Raw genomic sequence first — 23483 nt, 5'->3', positions numbered from 1 at the left:
GACGGGCTGATGATGGTATCTGACTTGGCTTCGAGCGTCAACCTTCAGTAACACCGTGTCCCGGTCATAATTGACAGACAAAACAATGAGTTGTGAGAAAAGCACAGTCCCAAACAGGTGTATTTGGAAGGAACCTGACTGGATAATAAGGACAACTCTGAAGGTTCAACAACTTCCATCTCTACGGCGTGAGAGTGTTTCTTTGGGATGATTCGACGTGTGCTAACAGTTCTGCTCTTTAGTTTCTGTGGGAAAGTGGATTCTCTCTGCTCCGGGGATTGACTGGATGTCAACACGTTTCGTTGACTTTGAGAGGTGAAAATGAGCTCGCAACCAAATGTATGTCAATAAAGCTGTTGTCTTTGTACAAAGGGACCTGGAGGAAGGCTGGGGAAGGGGTTGCAGTTGAGACTGTCCTCTCAAACAAACTAGCATCCCTGACTTTCAGACTGTCCATCCAAAAAAGGCCAAGAAGGATGAGTTACCAAGACAAGTGTTTTCACGTTGAACTGACACCTAGTACAATTTGAGACAGTTGAATTGAAATTGAAGAAGTGGCACAGAGAGCATTGGCAGATAAAGGCTTGCCGACGTCAGGAATGTGGCATTAGCATGCGGTGATGTGCCTGGTACGGCTGATGAATATTGAGTGGGCTCCCACAGCCCTGCTCAGATTAATGCAGAATGAATTCAGGTCCATGCGCGGGCTGATTTCCCCAAAGAATGGCCCTTTATTGGGGCCCAGTTGAATCATGCTGCTTTCCTTTCAGGGAATAGAGGTGGAGGTAATTGACAGTCCTTTAGAAACAGCCAACACTGGTGGAGTTTTTTTTTAACTTAAGGATTGATTTTGAAATTACTTTGCCCCCGGGTCCTTAAAGATGGTAGAAGAAAAGCAGTCTTTAGTAATTGTTCTAATGGGATCAGAGTACCTATGGTTGCTGTTGGGAGAGAATGGGTTTGGGAATGACATGGGAATCTTAGGGAGAAACCACACACACACACAGACAAGCACATGAGTTCTCATTTTAGCTCACCCAAAAACATTTGATGAATGATATAGATTACGGTAAGTGGTCAAAGGGGCCCCATGTGGGTTTTCCATCCCATGTTAGTATGAGAATAACCTCAGTAGCGGGCCTCGGGGTGAAACTCTCTGACTAACACTGTCACTTCACTGTTGTAGAGGTCAAACCCACACATAGGGAGGGCTTTGAATGTTAAATAGCGAGGTCATGGAATGCCACCACAACATAAACATACCTTTTTATCATCTAATTCTGTGACAAAATGTGTCGCTGAAGGGTGAATAGGATGACCTCTTTCCGTTTATTAGTGGGATTAAGTTCAAACTCGTATGGTTTTATGTACAAATGTGATGTGAGGTTCAGATGTGTTACTCTGGGCAGCCTGTCTCTGGACGATTGTTGAAGCCGATCACACCAGTTTACGACGGCAAAATCTAGAACATACTGTGCATTCCAATACAGTATTTACATTTTACTGTTAGGCCTTGACATTGAAGTCTTGGTTTGGAGTCAAAATATCAAAGGGCAAAGGGTCAATCTACATTTTGCTTTATAATGCAAAGTTCAGTGGCACGCCCTTGCAATACCTCTGTACTATGGACATCAGAGACATGCAGTTCTTCTCTCATGCTCAGGACAGCAAGAGGAGGAGATCAAATGAAGCTGGTCAGGCTTGACTATTCACTCACAGCTGTGTCGGCTCATTTGTACAAGGACGCCTACTATTTGTTTTTGCTTTCCACTTCCTGTTGCCGCAAAAAGCTCCCATTGGCAGCGGCTCCATGATAAATCCTGCTTTTCTTCTGCCTCTACAAACAACATTCAGCTGCTCCTCTACATGACTAATGAGTCCATGAGCCTCTGGTCCTTCGGCCACCATGAAATATGACTTTCCTGAGAAAGAGGAAAAGATTGAATTATTTTCTATCTGTTCACAAGTTCAGAGACCGTGCCAGCTGAATACGGTTGGTCGTTCCACCTGTAGGAATAACGAGACTGAATAAACGGAAGATTGAATGAATGAGTGTGTGAGTAAAATGATCAACGACTGCATCCAGGCACGGAGGTCTGGGTGAATCCTGGAGCACAGCAGACACCTGTGGTGCCTGGAGAGCAGAGGGGGAGACAGGGGGAGACAGGGGGAGGGGAGGGGGTGACAGGGGGAGGGGAGGGGGTGACAAGGGGAGACAGGGTGAGGGGAGGGGGTGAGTGGGGGAGACAGGGTGAGGGGGTGACAGGGGGAGACAGGGTAAGGGGAGGGGGTGAGTGGGGGAGACACATAGTAGAAACACATGTGTGACAGGTAGGGCTGTTTTATGGGTCATCTACTGACTGGTCTCAGGTGCTTCTTGAGATAAGCAGATGGGACTCAGGTGTGTCATCAATGTGACTGACTGGTAATCTGGTGAGTTGTCCTGAGAAAACAGGTGACAGTAATGGTGTGGTCTTCTCCTTTCAAACATGGGCTCTAACCCCATTAAATGACATGCTATTACTTGTAATAATTATATTTTATTTCCTTGTACATGCCAGGAAGGGTCATACAAACCATATCTCATGACCAGCATCATGCCATGGTAGACTTACATTTTTATTGATGAACCAAGACATACCACTGTTCCCACAGTGTAAACATACTTCTTTTGACAGGCACATAATGCACTGTAGGGTACAATGTAATTCTAAAATAACCCTAAACCAATGAAGAATTGCTTGAGGAGAATGAGTATTATGCATCATTATCAGACAAACTTTCAGCCATGAAAAAATGCATTTAAACATAGAAAAGACCACTGGAACATATTAATCAGTTAGCTACTGCCCTCATCACGATGAATACCACCATGATAACAGAGTATCTCTATGACACATATTAAAGCTGCATGTCTATCCAATATTACCAGAAGAAGAGCAGAATATCAATGGGTTTATTTTAATTATTAATAAAATGTACATAACCTGATGTGCATCAATTCCGTCCCGCAGTACATACAGGAGCATCTCTTGTTGTCTATTGCCAGTTGACAGAACCTGCTTTGGGGAAGGTCAGTCGATTCCTCACATGGAACAGTCTAGACAGCTGATGTCCAGGCGTCCCTCCAGTGGACAGGCTGCTTCCCTGACTCTATAATGAGGTACCCACTCAGGGCTTGTCTCAGCATGTCCTCTGGGACAACACTGGGCGACGGCCAATACGTTCATCTGCTCTTCCCTCTGGCTACGGCCGAACAATGCCTACTCACTGTTGGCAGCGGGAGATAGTGGAAACTGGACATCTTGTCGTTTGCTGAATGGATGCCTAACAGAGTAGTGTCGGGCCGAAATCATTTTTTGGTATGAGGACTCGAGGCCCTACAAAGTACGGCTTACTGGTCACTGAGGCGAAATTGACTGTATTGCAGTCAGTGTTTCCAAGTCACCTCTCAGCGACCATTCATTTCTTAGAACCTTCATTTAAGGTACAGTTTTAAGGTTTTGGAGGCAGCGGGAGGGGGTGGGTGGGTGGGGGGGGGGGGGGGGGGGGTGGCAAATCCTGCCCTGGCAAATCCTCCTTCATGTATTTGAGGTCATCTCCTAGGTAATAAAGAAGGGAATGTCTTGTTCCTTCCCCGTTAACAAGATGTGTCCTAAAGAGATAACACTGGGTAATGGTGCCACAGAAAAATCATTCGCCAGCAACCACCCCCACACACGGACGCACAAACACACTCCTGCATGCATGCACACACACACATACACCCCCCCACCCATGCACACACACACATACACCCCCCCCCCATGCACACACACACATACACCCCCCCCCCATGCACACACACACATACACCCCCCCCCCCCCATGCACACACACACATACACCCCCCCCCCCCCCATGCACACACACACACAAGCTATCCCCACATGACCGTTAAAGAAGACAGGTTTTTGATTGCTGTCACACCTTCCACCACAATGGTAATGGCTTTCTTACCACTGAGTGTGCTTTTAGCCCTCTCATTTTTACTTTGTGAATTGGGAGATGTCAGCCTCATAAACGAAATGACAGACTCAGAAGAGGAAGACATAGGGCCACATTTCCTGCCTTAATAAAGTGCCAATCTACAGAGAGGCAGAGATGAGAAGGGGACATTTGATTGATTGCAACAGGCCCCTCAGTCCAGAGACAGCAGACCACCAACCACCCAAGCAGCACTTCCTGTTTATCTTCATTACTCTTGTCCAATGCTTCCAGGGACAACTAATAGCTCATGCATCAAAATACATTTGACCGCTCAGTTCGGATATTGAGATCTATGAATGGTTAACTGCATAATTGCACATCAGTTATCCCACTTGTGAAGTATTCCCAAGGTGGAATACTGACAGAATTTCAAATTAAAACACCCAGAATGCCTTGCTGCCAGTATTATTGAAAGATGATACTGGCATGATTTCAATAAATCCATTGAAAACTATTTGTGAGCCACTTAGTAACTACCGGTATATTTGGAGGCTAATGAACTCAAAAGTTGTCACTTCAGAAAGCCTGTCCTAACAATTCTTATGCTCATGTACACTAAGTCACTGTTTGTTTGCTAAATGTTTTTGCTACAAATAGACATCATTCTTGATTGACAAGTTGAACCGTATTGTCATGTTATATCTGTGGCAAATCATTTCAGAATTGCAAAATTTCCCAATTCCCCCCCGAAATCATATATCCACGCATTCCTATCGAGCTTTCCCTTTTTAATTGCACCCTTTATACTCCATTTATTTCTCTCTTTCGTCCCCAACACTTTCTCTCACTCTCTCTCTTTCTCTCTTTCTCCTTCTCCCACACAACAGTGAAGAATGAGCTTACACAAGGGCCAGTTATATTCCCCTCCCTGGAACTAACATTACCATAGAGTCTCCTGCTGTTTGTATTGCTTAACCTTGTTTTCAACTTTGTATCTTTCCAACCATTTCAAAAAGCTGCTTTGCATGCTTAGCAAGGGGCCACCTTTTATGTGTCCGGGTCTATGGTGATGTATGTGCGGTTTGACTTTCCTTCAGACACAGATATGTCGGGGGGTGGGGGGGGGGCGCAGTCTCACTTGTTTGACCCCCTCAATTCATTCTATAGAAAATCAGAATAGTGCATTTTCTAAAGCGCAGACAACACAACACAAGAACAAAATAACTCCCCAAAACTTCAAAAACTTTCCGGGAATCTTTTCCCATCTTCACTAATGGCCAGCTCTCTGACAGCTGACATATTCTGACATTCCATGGTTCAGTGACGTGAGGACATCCACCTTTAAATGAGGTGAGGGTGTTTGGCTGTCTCTGCCCCCGAGGCTGGGCAGTGAGGGGCATTTTAACATGCAGCCCGATCACACTAGTGTTCACGGTTCCCTTGGCATCTTCCACCCTAACTTGGCATGGCTGCACTTACTTGTGGGTGGTCTGTTTGCTATCCACGCAACACTCTCTCTGGCAGAGAGATGCCATTGGCTCCTCTGCAGATGGAAGCAGGAAGGTGGGCTCCGTGTGTGACACTGGGTGAATACTTCATGAGAGGCGGTTCACCAGGCTGGCCTCTGTTGTTTGTTGAAGCTGGGTTTGGGGCTTGTATTGCCACTGTCTTTGTCCCCCGTTTCCTCTCTGTCTTTGTCTCCAAGTTTGCTTTTTTACATAGTTTTCTGAATTCATTCAGGCCTAAAGCATCTTTTTTGAAGTGGCCGATGCTTGATTGTTCTGGAAGATGTTGCGTTGATTTAGAGGGACAAATTGAAAGTCGTGTCAGCCTTGACTGACATCTTCATCCAGTTTAGCTGCTGGTTTCATACACTATGCATGAGAGAATGCGGAGTGAGAACGATTGAATCTATTTTTCAACAACTCTTTCCTCTTTTTTCCTGGGCTCTACGTTGATAATTATTGATAACATGAGATTCATACGAAAAGGGGTATTGTTTAATTTTCACTGCAAGAGGATTGTAATTGAAATGTGGAAAGATTAGAGTAGGACTGATCTAAAGATTTCGTTGCAGTAGATCATTGAGGTGACTCGAGTTATTCAAACAGATTCACACACGCACTCTCTTCTCCCTGTGTTCATGTGATAACTTTAACATGAAAAGGGGAAGCACTGTAAACATGGTAATAACCTACAATCCCATAACGAACACATACAAACCAGTGATGAATTAATGCCTTTTATGCAGCAATACATCAAACACTGATATGCCATTCAACATCAAATCTGATACAGAAATGTTTTGAGCTGTAATATTGATAAATGAGTGATAAGCTGTGAAGACATGCAGAAACAACACACTCTGCCCCCAAACCTCCTTCTGTAGTACCTCGTAAAAGAGTGATGACAGGTATCCTAGCAACGCTTCAGTGTAGCATACTGACTGGACAGCGATGAGGCTCTCTCCATCAGGTATCCAACAGCCAATGGGAACACAGCGGAGGAGGAAGAAGAGCTTCACTGTCATGCTAACAGGTGCTGTAGATTGTCAGAACACCACCAGTGTCTGCTTGGAATGTGTCAGGAGACCAAAACACCAGCCTGACAACAGAGCAACAACGTGTACCTGCCACTGGTAGATTTGCATCGATTTGATCCATGTTTGTCTTTACAAAATACAAAGTTGACTTAGTGCAGGAACTTAAATGATACAAAATCATACATGTTCACCTTAATGACACAATGACACTTCAGGTGCATTAAAGAAAGCAATGTTAACCCCTACACTGCGGTATTATAGGATTGAAATGGTTAAGATTTGTAGGAGTGTAAAATGTTACTCTAAGTAATAATAGAGGCTTGTGTTAGTGACAGAGGCTCAGTGAGTGCCGGCCAGCGACTCTGGTGGCCGTACTTTTCATGCAGAACACTTCCTTTAACTTCTAATGACTACTGACCCCTATGTGAGGAGAAGTTTACAGAGCAGGACACTCATTCACCACCCCTGGGAGTTCCCATTGCATTCAGTCTACCCAGTTAGGAAACGGCATGATTAACTACTCTATGAACAATTGTAAAAAGTAATTAAGTCATAACACACCTTTGTACAGCAACAGCATGAAGTTATTAGACATTATGATGAAGTTGCTCATGCATCATCTCTGTGGAAAAGCCGCCCTGAGTTGTTAGGAGTTTGAGATGTCAGTCACTCCAATGAGTGTAGTCTGACTTTTCAAAGAGCATGAAAGGTTTGTTTTGGTATGCTGTATGCAGAACCCCCAGAGCCCAAGTGCCTACAAAGAGTCCACAAAAGAAACGAGACCAGTGACATCAATTCATAAATCAACGGTCCAGTTCTGTTCTTTGAAGATTAAGACGGACCTTCTACAGACCCCTGGCATAAGGTAAAACACAAATACTATTTCAACTTCAAAATGTGTTGAGGAAATCTGATTCATAAAGCAATTATTTACAGGTGAGTATAGTTGCAGTCTTCATTATGCTACGAGACTTACAGATAAGTATGGTAGCCTAACCTCCATAAGTTTTAACCTGTTCTTTATGTGAGAAATAAGCTGCTAACTACATCATAGACCAGTATATCGTGCAGTGAGTCATAGATCTGGGTTGTTATTTAGATTTAAAATGTGCATTTTTATTTTATTTTATTATGTATTAATCGGCATGTTTTAAACATTATTTTAATAGCGGGTGTGGCAGATGTAAAACTATACCCTGGGTTCATAAATGTGGCAAAACTACAGACAAGTCTACAAGTCTAAAATATTTGATGCAGTTTTGATATGATCTTAATCAGATGTATATTATTGGCCGCCTCGTTCACTCTTTCTCCGTCTCCGTCGCCTGTACTGTGTAGCGTATGGTAAATGACATTGCAAGATGCGAGGTAGTTGGCTACCACATGGCTGTTTTCCAATGAGAGGCGGTTAAGATCAGATTGTGGAGACAGTGGCAGGGCAGTCAGTTGCACGTTATCTATTGCCTTGTGCGAGATAGCATCGCCTCCTCTGGGAGCTTCCTTTATATAGCGAGAGACAAACAAAACAACCACATTCAACGGCGAATAGAATTGTCTTTTTTTCTTCTCTCGCGCCGGGTTAGGCTTAACCATCCCTTGTCTTGTGAAGCCAAGTGCGGATAATCATCGCGTGAGCCAAACAGGTTTACAGTACAACCACATTGGTGAGTAGGTCTTAATCACATTTTCACTGTGTTGGACTTCTACAATCTAGAATCTAGATTTCTACAAGATGTTGTGTTTCTCTTCATCAGAGTAATTTAGTTTAAGGTTTAGCACCTCAGGTGTTTCTAGAGGAGCTCTGATAGTTGACTTTGTAAGTGAGCCCTCTCATGATCAACAAGTGCATTTGTCTACCGCAGTGTGTGTCAATGGCATCTACCGTAGACTGTAGACAAGCAGTAGAAACACTAATGTGTTTGTTGACAGACTCTGTCTACTCTGGACTCTTACTGTCTAATTACAATACAACCATTTGCATTTCCTTTAATCAACTGCCTGAGATGGTCTCTCAGTTCCAATCTTTAGAGGTTTAATGATGAATGAAACACCCTGCTATTCAAGAAATGCTAATGAGCATTCTGCATGGTATTGGCTTCAGCTATAATCTTAACCAGAGGTGTGGGATCCATTTGTTTCAGGCTGTTAAAACGTCATGACAGCCGAAAAGACAATTCCCATTATAAATGGAAAACCGGAGGACGCCCTGGATCCAGAGGCTTCCGCCGTGGTGAGCAGCAAGACGGAGGTGAACGAGAGAGGTCAATGGAATAACAAGATCGAGTTTTTCCTCTCTGTCGCTGGAGAGATCATTGGACTTGGAAATGTGTGGAGGTTTCCCTACCTGTGTTATAAAAATGGAGGAGGTAAGATGTTCCGACAGAATTCGATTTTGATATCGTGGGGTGCAGCAACACCTCACCTGCTGTATTTCCAACACTTCCTTGGTAACTGTCTGCTACAGCACAGCCACTCCATCACTACCTCCAACACCACCAACTACCACCACAGCACCATGACTACAGTACCACTGGTTGGATGGTAGCTTTATCAACCTTGCAACCTTTTCTACCTGTCTCGTGTAACACAGCGCCAGACTATCAAACCTTGTGCTATCACAGAAGTAGCAAAGTAGGAGAATGCCAATGGAGAGCAGGCTCTCACACAGAACGTATTTTGATTCTCTGTTGAAATGGGGAAAAAAGTGTTTTAAGGAGACTGAACTCTCATAAGTGGAACTTAGACTGAACGAACTGAGTGGGACTGAGACGTTGCAGTGAAGATTCAACTCGTTGTTTCTGTCTCTTGGTCAGGTGCTTTCTTCGTGCCCTATGTCATCTTCTTCGTGTGCTGTGGCATTCCCGTGTTCTTCTTGGAGACGGCGCTGGGCCAGTTCACCAGCGAAGGAGGAATCACCTGCTGGAGGAAAGTGTGTCCACTGTTTGAGGGTAACGCTGCATGCTTTGATTCCCCTTGTTGAATGAGCGAATGATTAGAGGTTCTCGCGTGCTGTCTAAGCATCACCCCCCCCCCCCCCCACACACCTCACCATCTCCCATCCATTTTCTCAGGTATTGGATACGCAACTCAAGTCATTGAAGCACATCTAAATGTGTATTATGTGGTCATATTGGCGTGGGCTATCTTCTACCTTTTCAACTGCTTTACAACCGAGTTGCCTTGGGCAGCATGTGGCCATGAGTGGAACACAGGTGAGTGGCATGGTTTCACTTTAAAGGTGCAGTCTTACTGTACCGTTTGAAACACACTTTAATGAGACGATCTGATCTTGGTAATAGCTGGTAGTGTTAGCTGAACGTGGTCCCATGGGCAAAATATTCTTTGCGGTATATCCTCTTGATAACGTTTGTCCACCTCTGTTTACATAGAAAACTGTGTTGATTTCCATGGAGCAAATAGCACCAACTTCACCAACCCCAATGCTACATCACCAGTGATTGAGTTCTGGGAGTAAGTGCATATTTCTTGTCAACTGTAGTTACTGTATGACTGAACAAGTCTCTATGACTGAACAAGTCTCTATGACTGAGCAAATCTATGGTGTACGGTTGTCTTACTGGCTCGGCAAAGGTTTGTGGTCAAACCAGCCCACCTTACTGAAAAGCACTTTGCCCAACCTTAACCCTGCTAATAAAAGAACCCGGACAATTTGTCCTCCCCTTTCAGTGATCTGTGTCTACATGCTTCAGAAGGGCAGTTGCGCAGCCAAAGATGTTGTGGACACAAATGTGGCGATGTCAGCGTGTTATGTTGTGCAGATCCTGTATCACTGCCAAAGGCAGGCATGAAGGAAATGCCTACTAGAGCATCACCATGATTCTGGCAATAATAACTGACCAGTCCTAAGATTGATGCCAAACACTCATTTACTGTACTGTATCTTAGTCGTGCTACTACTGTACAGTATCTATAAATAGGTTATCATATTAGATAACAAAGGCGGAATTCATTTTATATTGTAGTATCCATCAATACAGTTTACATAATGTACAATAACAAGCTATTGCTTACATGGCAGTGTTTTGATCTTTCAATAGACTTGATGTAGGGTGAATTCGGAGATTCCTGATCAACTAGTGCCCTGACCCTTTCTGTGTCACCACACCAATCACGTTTTGTGATTTCAGTTACATAACATCCATGCCAAACCTAGAGTCAAAGTTCTGTGGACTAAACATTGTCGTAGCAGAGAAGAAAACGCTCTGGAGTTTAGGTGTCCCACATTACCCAATGTCCCAGATTACCCAAATTCACCATACTGCAGGAGAGTAAAGATGTGTTCCTTCACATCAACCAGTGTCTCTGGCCCGGTTTACTTGAGCCAGCGTTCATGTCGATTTGGCCTACCTTGTCAGATTTCCCTAGTGTAGTACAAAACAGCAAGGCCAACCCTAACCTAAGTACGCACTGGTACGACAAGTCGACAGGTTCTGGAATAATAAGTCTGGAATATTATTAACGTCCCTTAGGGCCGTACACTGGTACTTGTTATTCTGTGAGGATGTGTGGTTCTGGCCCAGACTCAGCTGCTACAAGGCATAGCCCCAGCAGCACTGGCCTGGATAGTAGCTCTTCCTCTCTACGCTGTCCACTAGTAAAAGGAATAGCTGGCCATGCCCAGACTGAGGAACACACCCAAGAACATGTCAGAAATGATCAATGGAGTATGGAGCATTGGGGGGACTTTTGTGCCAAGTGGTTCTGGGTTCTCGTCTAATCTCATGCTGTTGCCTGGTCCTTCGATTAGTGGAAAGTCATGGAAGCTAATTAGGTTCAAGCGTTTCCCTGTGAAGACTTTGTTGTCATGGGGGAAGTAATGGTGTTTTGATATGACATGTTTCACCCAACAGGCGCAGAGTTCTCAACATATCTAGTGGGATCGAGCACATCGGGAAGTTGCGCTGGGAACTTGCCCTATGCCTGGCTCTGGCCTGGTTTATATGCTACTTCTGCATATGGAAAGGCCCAAAATCAACAGGAAAGGTAAAAACACAATTTATTTGGATATTACATTGCTTCTGATTACTCATCCAGTTCAATAAAAGTCAGCACAATAATCCCTTTTTGTGTTGCTAACTTTTTAAAGCCAACTGCCAAGCTAGCTCTAAAAAAAATATACCACTCTTGTGTCTTAAAAATATATAGGAAATAAAAAAGCGAATTTTGTATCTACATACCTAGGTGTCTCTCTGGTAACATAGGTGGCTCTGATGTGTTTTACAGGCACGTTGTGTACGATGCTGAGGGAAAGTGTGTGTGTATATGTGTGAAGACAAAGCGTAGCGTAGTGGACAAAACCAACGCGACACTGACAGTGTTTCAGTTCAAACACTTCTTATTCTCCAAACAACCTTAAAGCAAGCTCTGTGTGTTCTTTCTGTGTTCAGGAACACAAAAGGGGCCCCTGGTTATCCTCTCCATCTGCTTTTTACCCAGAATCCTTCTCTTTAGAGTGTCCCAGGACCGTCTGCCAGCAGCCAGTGCTCTGTCGCTAGTCTTCCCTTCTGGATGCTTCTCGCTTAGCAGTCTTTAAGAAAGTCTTACAGATTCAATGAGCCAGAATGAGCAGGGAGAGAAAGGAAGAGAGATGTGTGAGGAAAAATTAATGGGCTCACATTGTACAGATCCGGGCAAAAAGAATTAGGCAGAGATGCCTATATCTCCTGAAGTGGCTTTTGTTCGGACATGAAGTAACAGGGAAGAATGCTCCTTCATGGCAAGGCTTTAGCAGCCAGTCCAAGATTGATTTCTGCATTCACTGGAGGAAAGTAGAGCGATCATGAGGAGCATGCAGAGTTCCCACTCCAGCCTCTCTCTCTGCCCCGCTAGGAGGAATTACTGCTGTTAGCCAGATGCTTTTCTTCTCTGTCTCACCCCTATACACAGCACAGAGCATTCAGGCCATTTGCTAAGCTGTTTGCTTTTGTGGGCCTGTTTGCAAGAGATTCTCATAAGCTGCCGTGAGATTTATGGTCGGGGAGTTTGATCAGTCAAATTCAGAATGGTTCAACTTTGTCCTGTGGTGAGCTGGAGGGGAGTTTGCGAGTGTTGCGAGTTGCATGGGGAGATGAATCATCTGCCTTTTCCTTCTCCAGAAACCTTGTGCATGCAACTGAGGGTGAAAGCTGGAGTCTGGGCTGTTGGGGTGCGAGAGGGATAACCATAGCCTTGGATGTGTAATCGTTTTATTAGACTAATTGAGGGATATCTGAATCAAAGAGAAAGCAATGGTTCCCACTCTCACACTGTAGCCCATGGTAGGATTAAAGGAGCTTAGTTGAGGGTTTATCCATTTTCAGTTACTCTTGTCAGTGTTGCCTTGGAAATGTTTTTTTCCGGAAGTCGATTGTGTTGTTTTTTTGTTATGGTCGGTGAATTGACTCAAATGAAACAGAATATTCTGTGGACAAAAATGGACTGTTTACCACCTTGGCAACAGTACCCTTTTAAAAAGCCTGACAGGTTCTTCACCATAGTCGTTAGTATCAATTGTATAGTGGTGGTTCAATTAACAAGCTTTCACCATCTTGAAAGTACTTGAGCAGACACCATGTATTTGTTGTACGACAAGCCAGGCCTGTTTTTTTTTTCTTCATTCATGGAGCTGCTGTTGAAAGTACAGTAGAATGAGAAGGGTCACCTGAGAGGCTCCTAGTAATTGGATGGTGGTGTGCTGCACATTTTCCCACACTGCCAACATCACTCAGCTGGGCTCCGCCCGCCTTGGGGGAGCCCTGGCCTGAGGCCTGTTCAATCCAGACTCTGTCTTGTCCTCAATTGGTCTTGACTTGATGCCAATGCAACAGGGACTTACAGCCACCACCCCCAAGAGACGTTTTGTCCTTGGGACTGAAAGGACCTCAAAATGCTAATTTATGAGGACCTTTCTTAGCTCAATCAGAATGTTTTAGCTGCTGTGAGAGATAACTGAAGTGGGCTACCTATTCCACTGTGTGAAGGAGTCCTTCTGACAGTGTTTGAAGAGCAAGCGTTTTACTACTGCATTCAAACAGCTAGTTTGGGATTCTGACTACTTCTGTGTCTGAGAGAAACATTTCCCCCATATCCCAGAGGATTCTGGTCCGGCAGACTGGGGTGTGGGGGACCGCTGATGATCCAGTCAACATGAACATCATTCTGACAAGCCTGGACACAGGAACAGCCACACAATTCTATTTCAGTCCTCTCTCTTGGTGACATGGCTGTGTTCTGCAAGAGGGCTCTCTCCAGACAAACCTCTGGCTTACAGCTCACTACTTCTTCCTTCCCCGAGAGAATAAAGGATTCAATCTGCTTTCAATAAGGCTTTTCAGAACTGAAACCTGGCCACTTGTCAGCGATTCAGACTGATCAGACTGATCGCTCCTCTAACCCCCAAGTTTCAGTAGGTCAAACCAGCAACCTGTAAGCCCAAGAAAATGGATGCAGTCCAAAAAATGCGTACTGTAGCTGGATCCAGATGCCCAGAGGGCTTTTTACATTTTATACGACAGTTTGACCATCGCTAGTTGAAAATACAAATACATAGTGGTGTGTTCGTACAACTGTCTGAGCAGCAATCCGGGTAGAGGCACAGGCACAGGTAAAGGTCCAGTGATGTGTTCTCCCCGTGTGCAGGTGGTGTACGTGACCGCTACCTTCCCCTACGCCATGCTGCTCATCCTGCTCATACGAGGGGTGACGCTGCCAGGCGCATCCGAAGGGATCAAGTTCTACCTCTACCCCGACATCTCCCGCCTCTCCGACCCCCAGGTAAGTTGCCGTGCAGAGCGCCGGGATGACCCTTGATGGGCCGTAAGCTCTGTCTGCCTGTCTGTCCTCGTAGACGCCTCAGAGTGGGAGGAGGAGGATGGTGACCAGACTGGCCAGGTTTGTAGATGGGTGTGAGGGAAGCACGTCGGCTGACAGAAGGAGCAGATGGCTGGCTGGCGGAGGGCAGGGGGGTGCAGAGGATGAGGCGGGGATGAGGCCCGTGTGAGAGATGGGCAAGCAGGCCTGGTCTTGAAGGAGCATGCGCTGTCATCCAAGTGATCCCGAGGCAGCAGATCTCCGAGGTCGCTAGGCAACACTGTTGATCTGATGCCAGCAGTTGGAGGTGTCATGCCGCCATGGAAAGGATGATGTCACACGTTCAAGCGGCCTGTTAATGATGTACAAAAATCTGGCTGTTTGGCACGCTTAGCTGGCGTGAAATATCCAAGCAATGCGATGCGCTGAGTGGAAGGATCCCTGTGTGTGTCGTAGACAAATCACACCAGGCTCCATGCTGACACCTTGACCATTTTTGATTGAGTATCGATTACGTGCTAGTGGAAGTAATATCCTGTTTAAAAAGGCTGATATACGCTGCACTTCCAAGCTTGACTGAAGGAGAGGGTAAATGGAGAGGTCATGGAGAAAGTTTTCAAAAACAGTACCAAGAAAAGAAAAGTTGAGAGAAAGACAGATAGGAGGAAACAGAGTGAGAAGTGAGAGAAAAGGAGAGAAAGAGAACAAAAGAGAGAGATAAAGAGTGACTGTTGGGGAGAGGGAGACATCGCTCTGACACCAATGTGGAATTAGCTGTTGAAGAGACAATCAGGGGTCTGTTCCCCAGCTTCTGTGGACTGTTGTGTGTCACCCACCCTCTCTCACTCTACCTCCTTTCATCACCCCCCCCCCCCCCACGCAACCTCATCCACCACTGCCTCTGGCCTGCTGCCCTCGCTCTCCCTCACTCCATCCAGCTCTCCCTCCATCACTATTCCCTCCCTCCATCCCTCCCTCCTTTAAAAACTATTGGCTCCTTGCTCGCCCTTCCTCGCCCCCGTCCTCTTCCTCCGCCACCTTCTTTCTCTTTGTGCATTCCTGGTCTCTGTGCCCTCCGACCTGCAACCCTGCCAGCCTCCCCCACTCCTGGGGCTGAACTCTCCACCTCAGACCTCCCCTACCTTACTTCAGGCCTCCATTGGCGGGAGTGAACATATATCCCTGGTACTCTGGGTCTGACAATGGAGGAAGAAAAAAGAACAAACTCAAGACCTTGTACATTGTGTGGGGACCGAAGACAGTTATATAAAAGAATATATGTTTTATACTTCAAAGAAAGAAGTTGGATTGAGGTTGCATCCTGCTGTCTCAACATGACCAAACAGGCCATCCAAATTAGACACAACATCAACAGGCAATTTTTGGACCTGGGCCTTCTTCTTCGCTAACGTTCACTCCGAGCCAAAGCGAAAAGCATCGGCTGCAGTCGTGTGTGAAATGAAAGGAACATTAAGGCACATCGCCATAGAAAGGATGTTCTTGGAGAGGGAGACGGGTTTGTGTTTGTGCCGTCACAGGAGTTTCCCTGGAAACTCTCTGAGGGGAGAGAAAACCGTGAGTTGTCAATTGTTTCCCAAGTAAATGAGATTAGTGCCTCAATGGTTATGTGGGAGTGTTTCTAAGAAAGTACGCTGCATTAAACACAAATTCACCTTTGTGCCCGCTCGCTAGATCCTGCTCCAGGGCTTTCTTCGTACTTGTTATAAAATGTTTTCTCACTGATATTAAAATGTGTGCTGGACAGTACTGGATCCCCCACCTGTCAGATGACAGTTTGGGAATGTAGTGCATTACCGGAGTCATTCAAATGTCGAACTACAGTCGCTGTAAATTGTGTGGCAACACTTTAGATTAAGGTGACAATAACTACTGTGTAATCCCATATTAATACCTACTGTAACAGCGTTGGAGTTACATAGGGACGTATATGCAGTAACACCTCAATACATTTTATCAGTAGAAGTTACTACCCAATTGTAACTTGCTATTGGAGACGTTGGGTGTGCGCATTTCTGGGGTTTCACAAATGCCGCTTATCCCCCTTCCACCCCTCCCCCCCTCCCCCATACGTACACTTCTTACACTGTTGTTATAACCTACATCGCCAACACTTCAATCACATAGCAATTACTGTGTACCTACAGATTGAATAGTGTAGAAGAGGTGGGCTTTGAGACAGAAGTTTGTCTGAACATCATAATAACATGATGTACCCCATATGTTTTTACTATATGCATTTGCTATGTAGTTATGTAGTAGTTCATGTAATCTTGATGTAAAGCGTTGCCGGATGTGTTGCCGTACTTGCGTAATACAGTATAATCAATTTGATATGCAGTCAAAATAGTCTGGAACAAGCCCTTGAGTACCACGTGGGAGTTGAAGCCAGGTCACGCAGAGTTGATTCTTCTGTGCTCAATTTACAGATTGGAAGCCATTCTACTGTCAAGATAATGTAAAGGCATGCATGATTTAGCTATCTGCATGACTAGAATCTGGGATGGGGTCCGATGGTCGAGCTGAAACCAGGAAATGCGCTGTTAGGGAGAAGCTGAACCAAGAACATCTCAAACATCTCGGACCTTGAACTTTGACCTTTGGTCTCAGGTCCATTGTGAATGTGACTTGTCTCATCGATGCGTGTTTGTGTGTGTGTATGCCTGTGTGTGTGTGTATGCCTGTGTGTATGCCTCTGTGTGTGTGTATGCCTGTGTGTGTGTGTGTGTGTGTGTGGTGTATCCTGCAGGTCTGGGTGGATGCTGGGACCCAGATCTTCTTCTCCTATGCCATCTGTCTGGGCTGTCTGACTGCCCTGGGGAGCTACAACGCCTACAACAACAACTGCTACCGGTGAGCTGCAGAACCGCTCCCATTTAGCCTAGCTCGGGGGTTTGGGCTTGTGCTAGTACTGCTGGACGCCAGAGTCCATAATATCCAGCTGCCTATGTGACCCCACCTTCTCTTTCTCTGAGTGGAGAAACAAAAATGTTTAAAAAAAAGCTCTACAAATAAGCTAATTATTTATTAGAGCATCTGACTGCAGTCTAAAGGTCTCAGGTTCAAATCCCCCTCTGTGCATCCCTTTGGATAAAAGCATCACTAAATCATCATCATTATGTTATTATACAAACTAGCAGGAGTGAAGTGACCAATGACAGACCTCAGTCAGTAACTCGGCATCCTCTCTCCACCCCCTCAGGGACTGTTTGATGCTGTGCTGTCTGAACAGCGGGACCAGCTTTGTGGCCGGCTTTGCCATATTCTCTGTCTTGGGCTTCATGGCCTATGAACAGGGGGTGCCCATTGAAGCGGTGGCAGAATCGGGTGAGAATCCCAGCCCTTCCATCCATTAGACGGGAGATCCCATTAGAATGACGGTGACATAACTTCCCGCATTGAAGCTTTTAGCCGGCTACAACTCCACCGTATCACTTATTCACCTGGGACATGCATAATGTAGTAGGGCTATGCATGGCCGAGTTAAGAGTTGAATACTTTGTTTCACACAGGACACGCCTGCTGACATTGCAGACAGGATAGGCCTGCTGATATTCAGCCTGCAGTTTTTTGTGCTGAAGAGAATTCTGATTGTGTCGAGTCTAAGTGTGTCTGTCTCCGACCTTTCCCCCTCGATGTGTCTTTGCACGAAGGCTTGTCTTAGCAAGGCCGAGCGCCCCATACATATCAAATGTCGATTGCTGTGATGTAAGCTGGCGAAACAGAGCCTTCGCTTGGTGACGTTTTTCCGTGTGTCCAACAGGCCCAGGCCTGGCCTTCATAGCCTATCCTAAGGCTGTGACCATGATGCCGTTGTCTCCTCTGTGGGCCTGTCTCTTCTTCATGATGCTTATCTTCCTGGGCCTGGACAGCCAGGTAAGGACAGCCCCTCCACTCAGGGAGGGATGGAAGGGCATCGGCTCAGTGGTAGAGCAGTTGACCGCAGATCAGGAAGCTGCAGGTTCAGATCCCTTTCCTGTACTCTTCATTGGATAAAAGTATCTGCCAAGTTAAAACAATGAAACAAGAGCGGGTGGAGACTGAGGGTTAACAAGATGGTTTGTTCCGACTTCTTGCCCTAACTCAGCACACAATGCGAAAGGATATCGCGATTTGTGACGATGTTTCAACAAGCTGTTTGTGACCGAACTGGACCTAACTCAGCACCTAATGTGAAAGGATATCGCGATTTGTGACGATGTTTCAACAAGCTGTGTGTGTGTGTGTGTGTAGTTTGTGTGCGTGGAGAGCCTAGTGACTGCCGTGGTGGACATGTACCCCGAAACCTTCAGGAGGGGCTACCGCCGAGAGCTGCTCATCCTGGGCATGTCTATCGTTTCCTTCTTCGTCGGACTCATCATGCTCACAGAGGTACCTTCAGGACTCCTGACCGTCTATCGACTGCATCTCTCCCTCTGACACTAACCCTGATTTAAGCTGTTGTATTCGCTGCGAGATACTCTGTTGGTTCATCTTATTTTTATTTTTATTGTTGCTTGCTTTTTCTACAGGTACACTTGCACTTAGAGATTCATGTTGTTTAATTGTAACTTGCTTAACTGCATGCTCTTATGGTTCTTCCCTTTGGCACTTATTTTTTGGGTTGTTTACAATGTATGCTTCTTGTTTTGGCTACCCGCAATGCTTTGGGGCTATCTTGTTGTTGTTATTATCAGTGACCTATGCACTGAGCTCTCTCTTGGAAATCGCTTTGGATAAAAGCGTCTGCTAAATGAATGTAATGTAAATATAACCCTATCGTGTAGCATCGGTCGACATCTGCTTAGGGTCCATAGTCATTCTGTTTTCTGAGCCAATAATTGACACTCTGCCATAAAAAAAATCTGTGCCAAAGTTTCCTACAAGGAACGCGAAAGAGGTCATCGTAACAGGCATCCAAATGTCGTGTCCTTGGCAGATACTGTACTGCTATGCTAGTGGTAAACACCACTGAGTGGTATTGAAGTGGCTAACCTGGACCCTGGGAAGCACGTCTAATGCTTCGTTCTTTATACATGGACAAATTATTCTATACTTCCTGAAACAACCACACATGCCACTGTTGAAGTACAGTAGGACTACCGCTGCCCCGCTTGGTGCTCTTACAGAGTGGGCTTTTAAGTCCTATCAGGAAGGTGTATTAATAGGACAGGATGCTGCTTCACATTGGCCGAGCAGGCTGTCTCCCTGCTGAACCCTCTGAAAGCTTGTTCTGGTGGAATTCCTCCAACCAATGGTCCATCATGAATAAATCTCCCACGGAGCTGACGGTGAAATGTTGTCATGGAGCAAACCACATCCTGACTTCCAGAGGCTTCCTTGGTTCAGCAGCCTGTAACTAAGGCTGGTCCACCTATGGAAGCTCTACCATTCCCAGGAAGGTATTATAACCCAGCAACTGGGCCGACAGACCCATTTAGCTGACCTTGGACTTCCTAATGACATTTCTCACCCGTGATTAAACCCTTCGGTAAACTGGCCAGGCGGGGCTCCTTGCAGACCTTTGTGTTAGCCAGCCCCGGGGATGATGGGGGTGGTGGTGGTGGTGAAGGGCTTGATGTCAATGTACTGGCTGATGTGTAGTCACAGTAACCAGGACCCCCTCTCGTCTCTTGCCAGGGTGGTATGTACGTGTTCCAGCTGTTTGACTCCTACGCGGCCAGCGGGATGTGTTTGCTGTTTGTGGCCATCTTTGAGTGCATATGTATTGGCTGGGTCTACGGTAAGTACACGTCCATCGAGCAGCTCGTCATATGATAATGGGTTGTTCTCGTGAGCTATGTGGCAGCAAGGTAGGTACAGTCCATCTCCACTGGGACGAGGGGACGGCCGGTTCCGGCCATGGGGTTGTAAGTATTGAACAACCAGCTGACTGGAGAGAGAGTTGACGTGCGCCTCGACAAGAACGATGACCCCCGTTAATACACTCTGCGGTCGTAGCAACGTTTCTCCCTCTGAGGGATGTCAATGGCATTCATCGTCACTGGAGCAAAACAAACGTAACAGACAACCAGCAGATGTTCAGCAGTATTCTCAGGCCGACCCATGACCGTCATCAGTATGCAATATACTGCAGGCTACAACAAGAACACCCACAGCATATAGGAGTGAGCAAGATAGAAAACATGAACAAATGATAGGGCAATAGTTGATCTACTGATAGTGATAAGCATTAGCACATAGATAATCCTCCACCTCTCCCACAGCTATCCCCCTGTACTATAGTGTGGGAGCTGTGTCATCATGGATTTGCAGTACTTTACTCTGTCTACCAATAACCCAGACAAATTATTATTACACCTGTGCCCCCTGCTGGAGATGGACCTCCAGCACACACTTAGAGTCCCACACTGTAGGTACAGGACACACTGTAGGTACAGGACACACTGTAGGTACAGTACACACTGTAGGTATTAGTACACACTGTAGGTACAGGACACACTGTAGGTACAGTACACACTGTAGGTATTAGTACACACTGTAGGTACAGGACACACTGCAGGTATTAGTACACACTGTAGGTGTAGTACACACTGTAGGTGCAGGACACACTGCAGGTATTAGTACACACTGCAGGTATTAGTACACACTGCAGGTATTAGTACACACTGTAGGTATTAGTACACACTGCAGGTATTAGTACACACTGTAGGTGCAGGACACACTGCTGTGTCATAGGCAGGCCTTGGTTTAGAGTAGCACACGGTGTCAGCATTCGCTCGGTCATATGATACGTTTGGGCTTCTGCGACATTGTGATATTTACCTTGCTTTCATGTTTGAGGGTGGGCATAACAAACCCACTGATATCATGTGTTTGACCACCTGGCACGTTTCGTTTCAGGAAGTGACAGGTTCTACATGAACATTGAGGATATGATTGGCTACAAGCCTGTGTTCTTCATTAAGTGGTGCTGGATGATTCTGACCCCAGGCATCTGTGCAGTGAGTGGCCCATGAACAACACACACACACACACACACTACCACAACACTGAGTGGCCCATGAATAACACACACACACACTACCACAACAGGAACAACATCTAGCACAGATGACCACATCGAGAAAAAGATGCACTGATACAAAATGTTGTTTCAATTTCATCATGTTTGAATTCTCACGTGATCACTTTAAAGGCTCGGGTTTATCCTATACGCCTCCCGACACTGCCATGAAGCAACACAACCCCAAAGTGTCACTCTAACCCTGCCTGTTTGTCTGTAGGCGACCTTTCTCTTCTTCCTGATCAAGTACAAGCCCCTGAAGTACAACAACGTGTACACCTACCCAGACTGGGGCTATGGGATCGGGTGGATGATGGCCATGTCATCCATGGTCTGCATCCCGCTGGGCATCATCGTCCAGGTCTGGAAGACAGAAGGCACCTTCACTGAGGTACGACCTGGGAAACGACATCACTGAACGACATCACTGCCCACCTGCACTGCTCCCGGGCTCTGTAGCTCAGAAGACACTTTGCCTTGTTGCCGAAACGTCACACATTGTACTGTATTCATTCAGCAGATGCTTTCGTCTCATTATAACGCAGTGACGCACGAATAGTGCGTCTAGAAAGGGCAAATATACGTTGCGAATGATGTTGTCGCGTCCGCCTGTCTCTGCCCCAACAGAGGATGAAGAAGCTGACCACCCCCAGCCCTGACCTGAAGATGCGAGGCAAGCTAGCAGGAGTCACCAGCCCCTACGCCATCAACGACGCCAAACTGAAGGCTGATGGGAAGATATCAACCGTCACGGAAAAGGAGACACATTTTTAATCAGGCACTGAGCGAGCCGTCACGGTCTACAAACCACCACCACAAATGGAAGATAAATGACTCCAGTGTGTCTTGTAAAAAAGGAAAAGCTATCACCTGATTGTAGTGTTGCTTTGGTTTGCACAAACTATGATAACACCTTCATTTTTATGTTAACCTTGTGACTAAAACTGCTACTTCTCCGCATTAATATTTAAAACTCTATACTGATGAATGAAGAAGCTGTGTTATCACGTCGATATGTGTTATGCTAGTGTTCTAGAACAATGCCAATGTGTCATGTGCCGTAAACATCGATTCTGTACTTGGATTGGCAATGTGCTGTACTCGACATTTTAGGTACTAGGTACGCACTGTATATCGATCTAATCTGTAGCAGTTTGGGGGGGTGACCTGGAGTAGGACTGTGTGATGAGAGAGGACCCTGGAGAAGGCTGGAGGGCAGTATGTTGTCGCATGCCTGGTCACAGGCTCAGTGCTCCCACAAAAAGCTTGGACTTGCGGGCCGAGTTTCAAGGCTTCACCCTGTCTCCTCCGAGTCCTCGCGGAAGATGTGGATCTTCGTCATTTCCCTGCAATGACTCAGAGTCTGATCGGGAGTGACAGATGTGACGGCGTCCTTTTTCTCATCTGCTTCAGCTGCGAGGGGAGGTGGACATCCCACCCAGTGTCTCCGAATCCTCTGTCTCCCTTATCCTCCTCAGCCTTTATTTCTGGTCCATCCTGTCTTGGTTTATTGTCAGAATACACTAGCGTTCTGTCGCTATCCAAGGGCTCGTGCAGCTGTGACCAGCGTTCCCCGGATGCTCGTTCTGATTAGGCTTGTTTTCTGGCCTGTGGTCCATGCTGTTCTTCCCAGGGTAGCGGGGGCCAGCGATGGTCGCCTGTGAGGAGGATGCCAGGAGCTGGGTGCTTGGAGTCCAGGTGGCTGTGGTGTGAAGTAGGGGCAGAGTGAGCTGGTCTCATCCTCACTATCTCCACCCCTAGCGGCTCATCCAATCAGCAGGCATCACGGCCCTGTCTTTTACAGAGTGAAGCCGTCACCGCACGCGCGCACGGTCCCCTCCAGCTCGCGATCTCCTCACTGCCACTCTCCAGTTTGTGCCAGTAAATCTGTGCATTTAAATAGCCTGTTTAACATTTCGAAATTGATGTATATTTTTACATCCTGTTTAGAGATTTTTTTGTCTATTTCTTGAGATGAAAACAAAAGTGTTAAAAATGTTTTTTTTTTTTTTAAGATTCTTGTATCATTGAGGAATTTTGATATACCGCTCATCCAATCGTGCTAGACGTATGGAGAAAGTGTGGAACTATTATGAACTGTTTTACACTGATGTTGGTATTCACAGAGCACAAGAACTG

The 23483-nt window shown here is 46.0% G+C and overlaps 1 protein-coding gene across 1 annotated transcript; it reads left to right on the top strand.

Annotated features, from left to right (window-relative positions):
- Positions 1 to 7751: 7751 nt before the first annotated feature.
- slc6a11b (solute carrier family 6 member 11b) lies at positions 7752 to 23482 on the top strand. Its single transcript, XM_084705192.1, has 15 exons — positions 7752 to 8175; positions 8653 to 8877; positions 9325 to 9459; positions 9583 to 9723; positions 9901 to 9982; positions 11383 to 11515; positions 14150 to 14284; positions 17088 to 17191; positions 17541 to 17665; positions 18102 to 18214; positions 18572 to 18709; positions 19958 to 20060; positions 21182 to 21282; positions 21565 to 21735; positions 21972 to 23482. Exons 2-15 carry the CDS (start codon positions 8667 to 8669, stop codon positions 22116 to 22118), a joined length of 1839 nt encoding a protein of 612 aa, XP_084561318.1. The 5' UTR covers positions 7752 to 8175; positions 8653 to 8666; the 3' UTR covers positions 22119 to 23482.
- Position 23483: the final 1 nt, after the last annotated feature.

Source organism: Hypomesus nipponensis, chromosome 9, assembly GCF_054491055.1.
Source record: "Hypomesus nipponensis isolate SF chromosome 9, ASM5449105v1, whole genome shotgun sequence".
Classification (NCBI taxonomy): Eukaryota; Metazoa; Chordata; class Actinopteri; order Osmeriformes; family Osmeridae; genus Hypomesus; species Hypomesus nipponensis.
The sequence above is the reverse complement of the archived record's forward strand: the minus strand, read 5'-3'. Positions and strand labels throughout refer to the sequence as shown.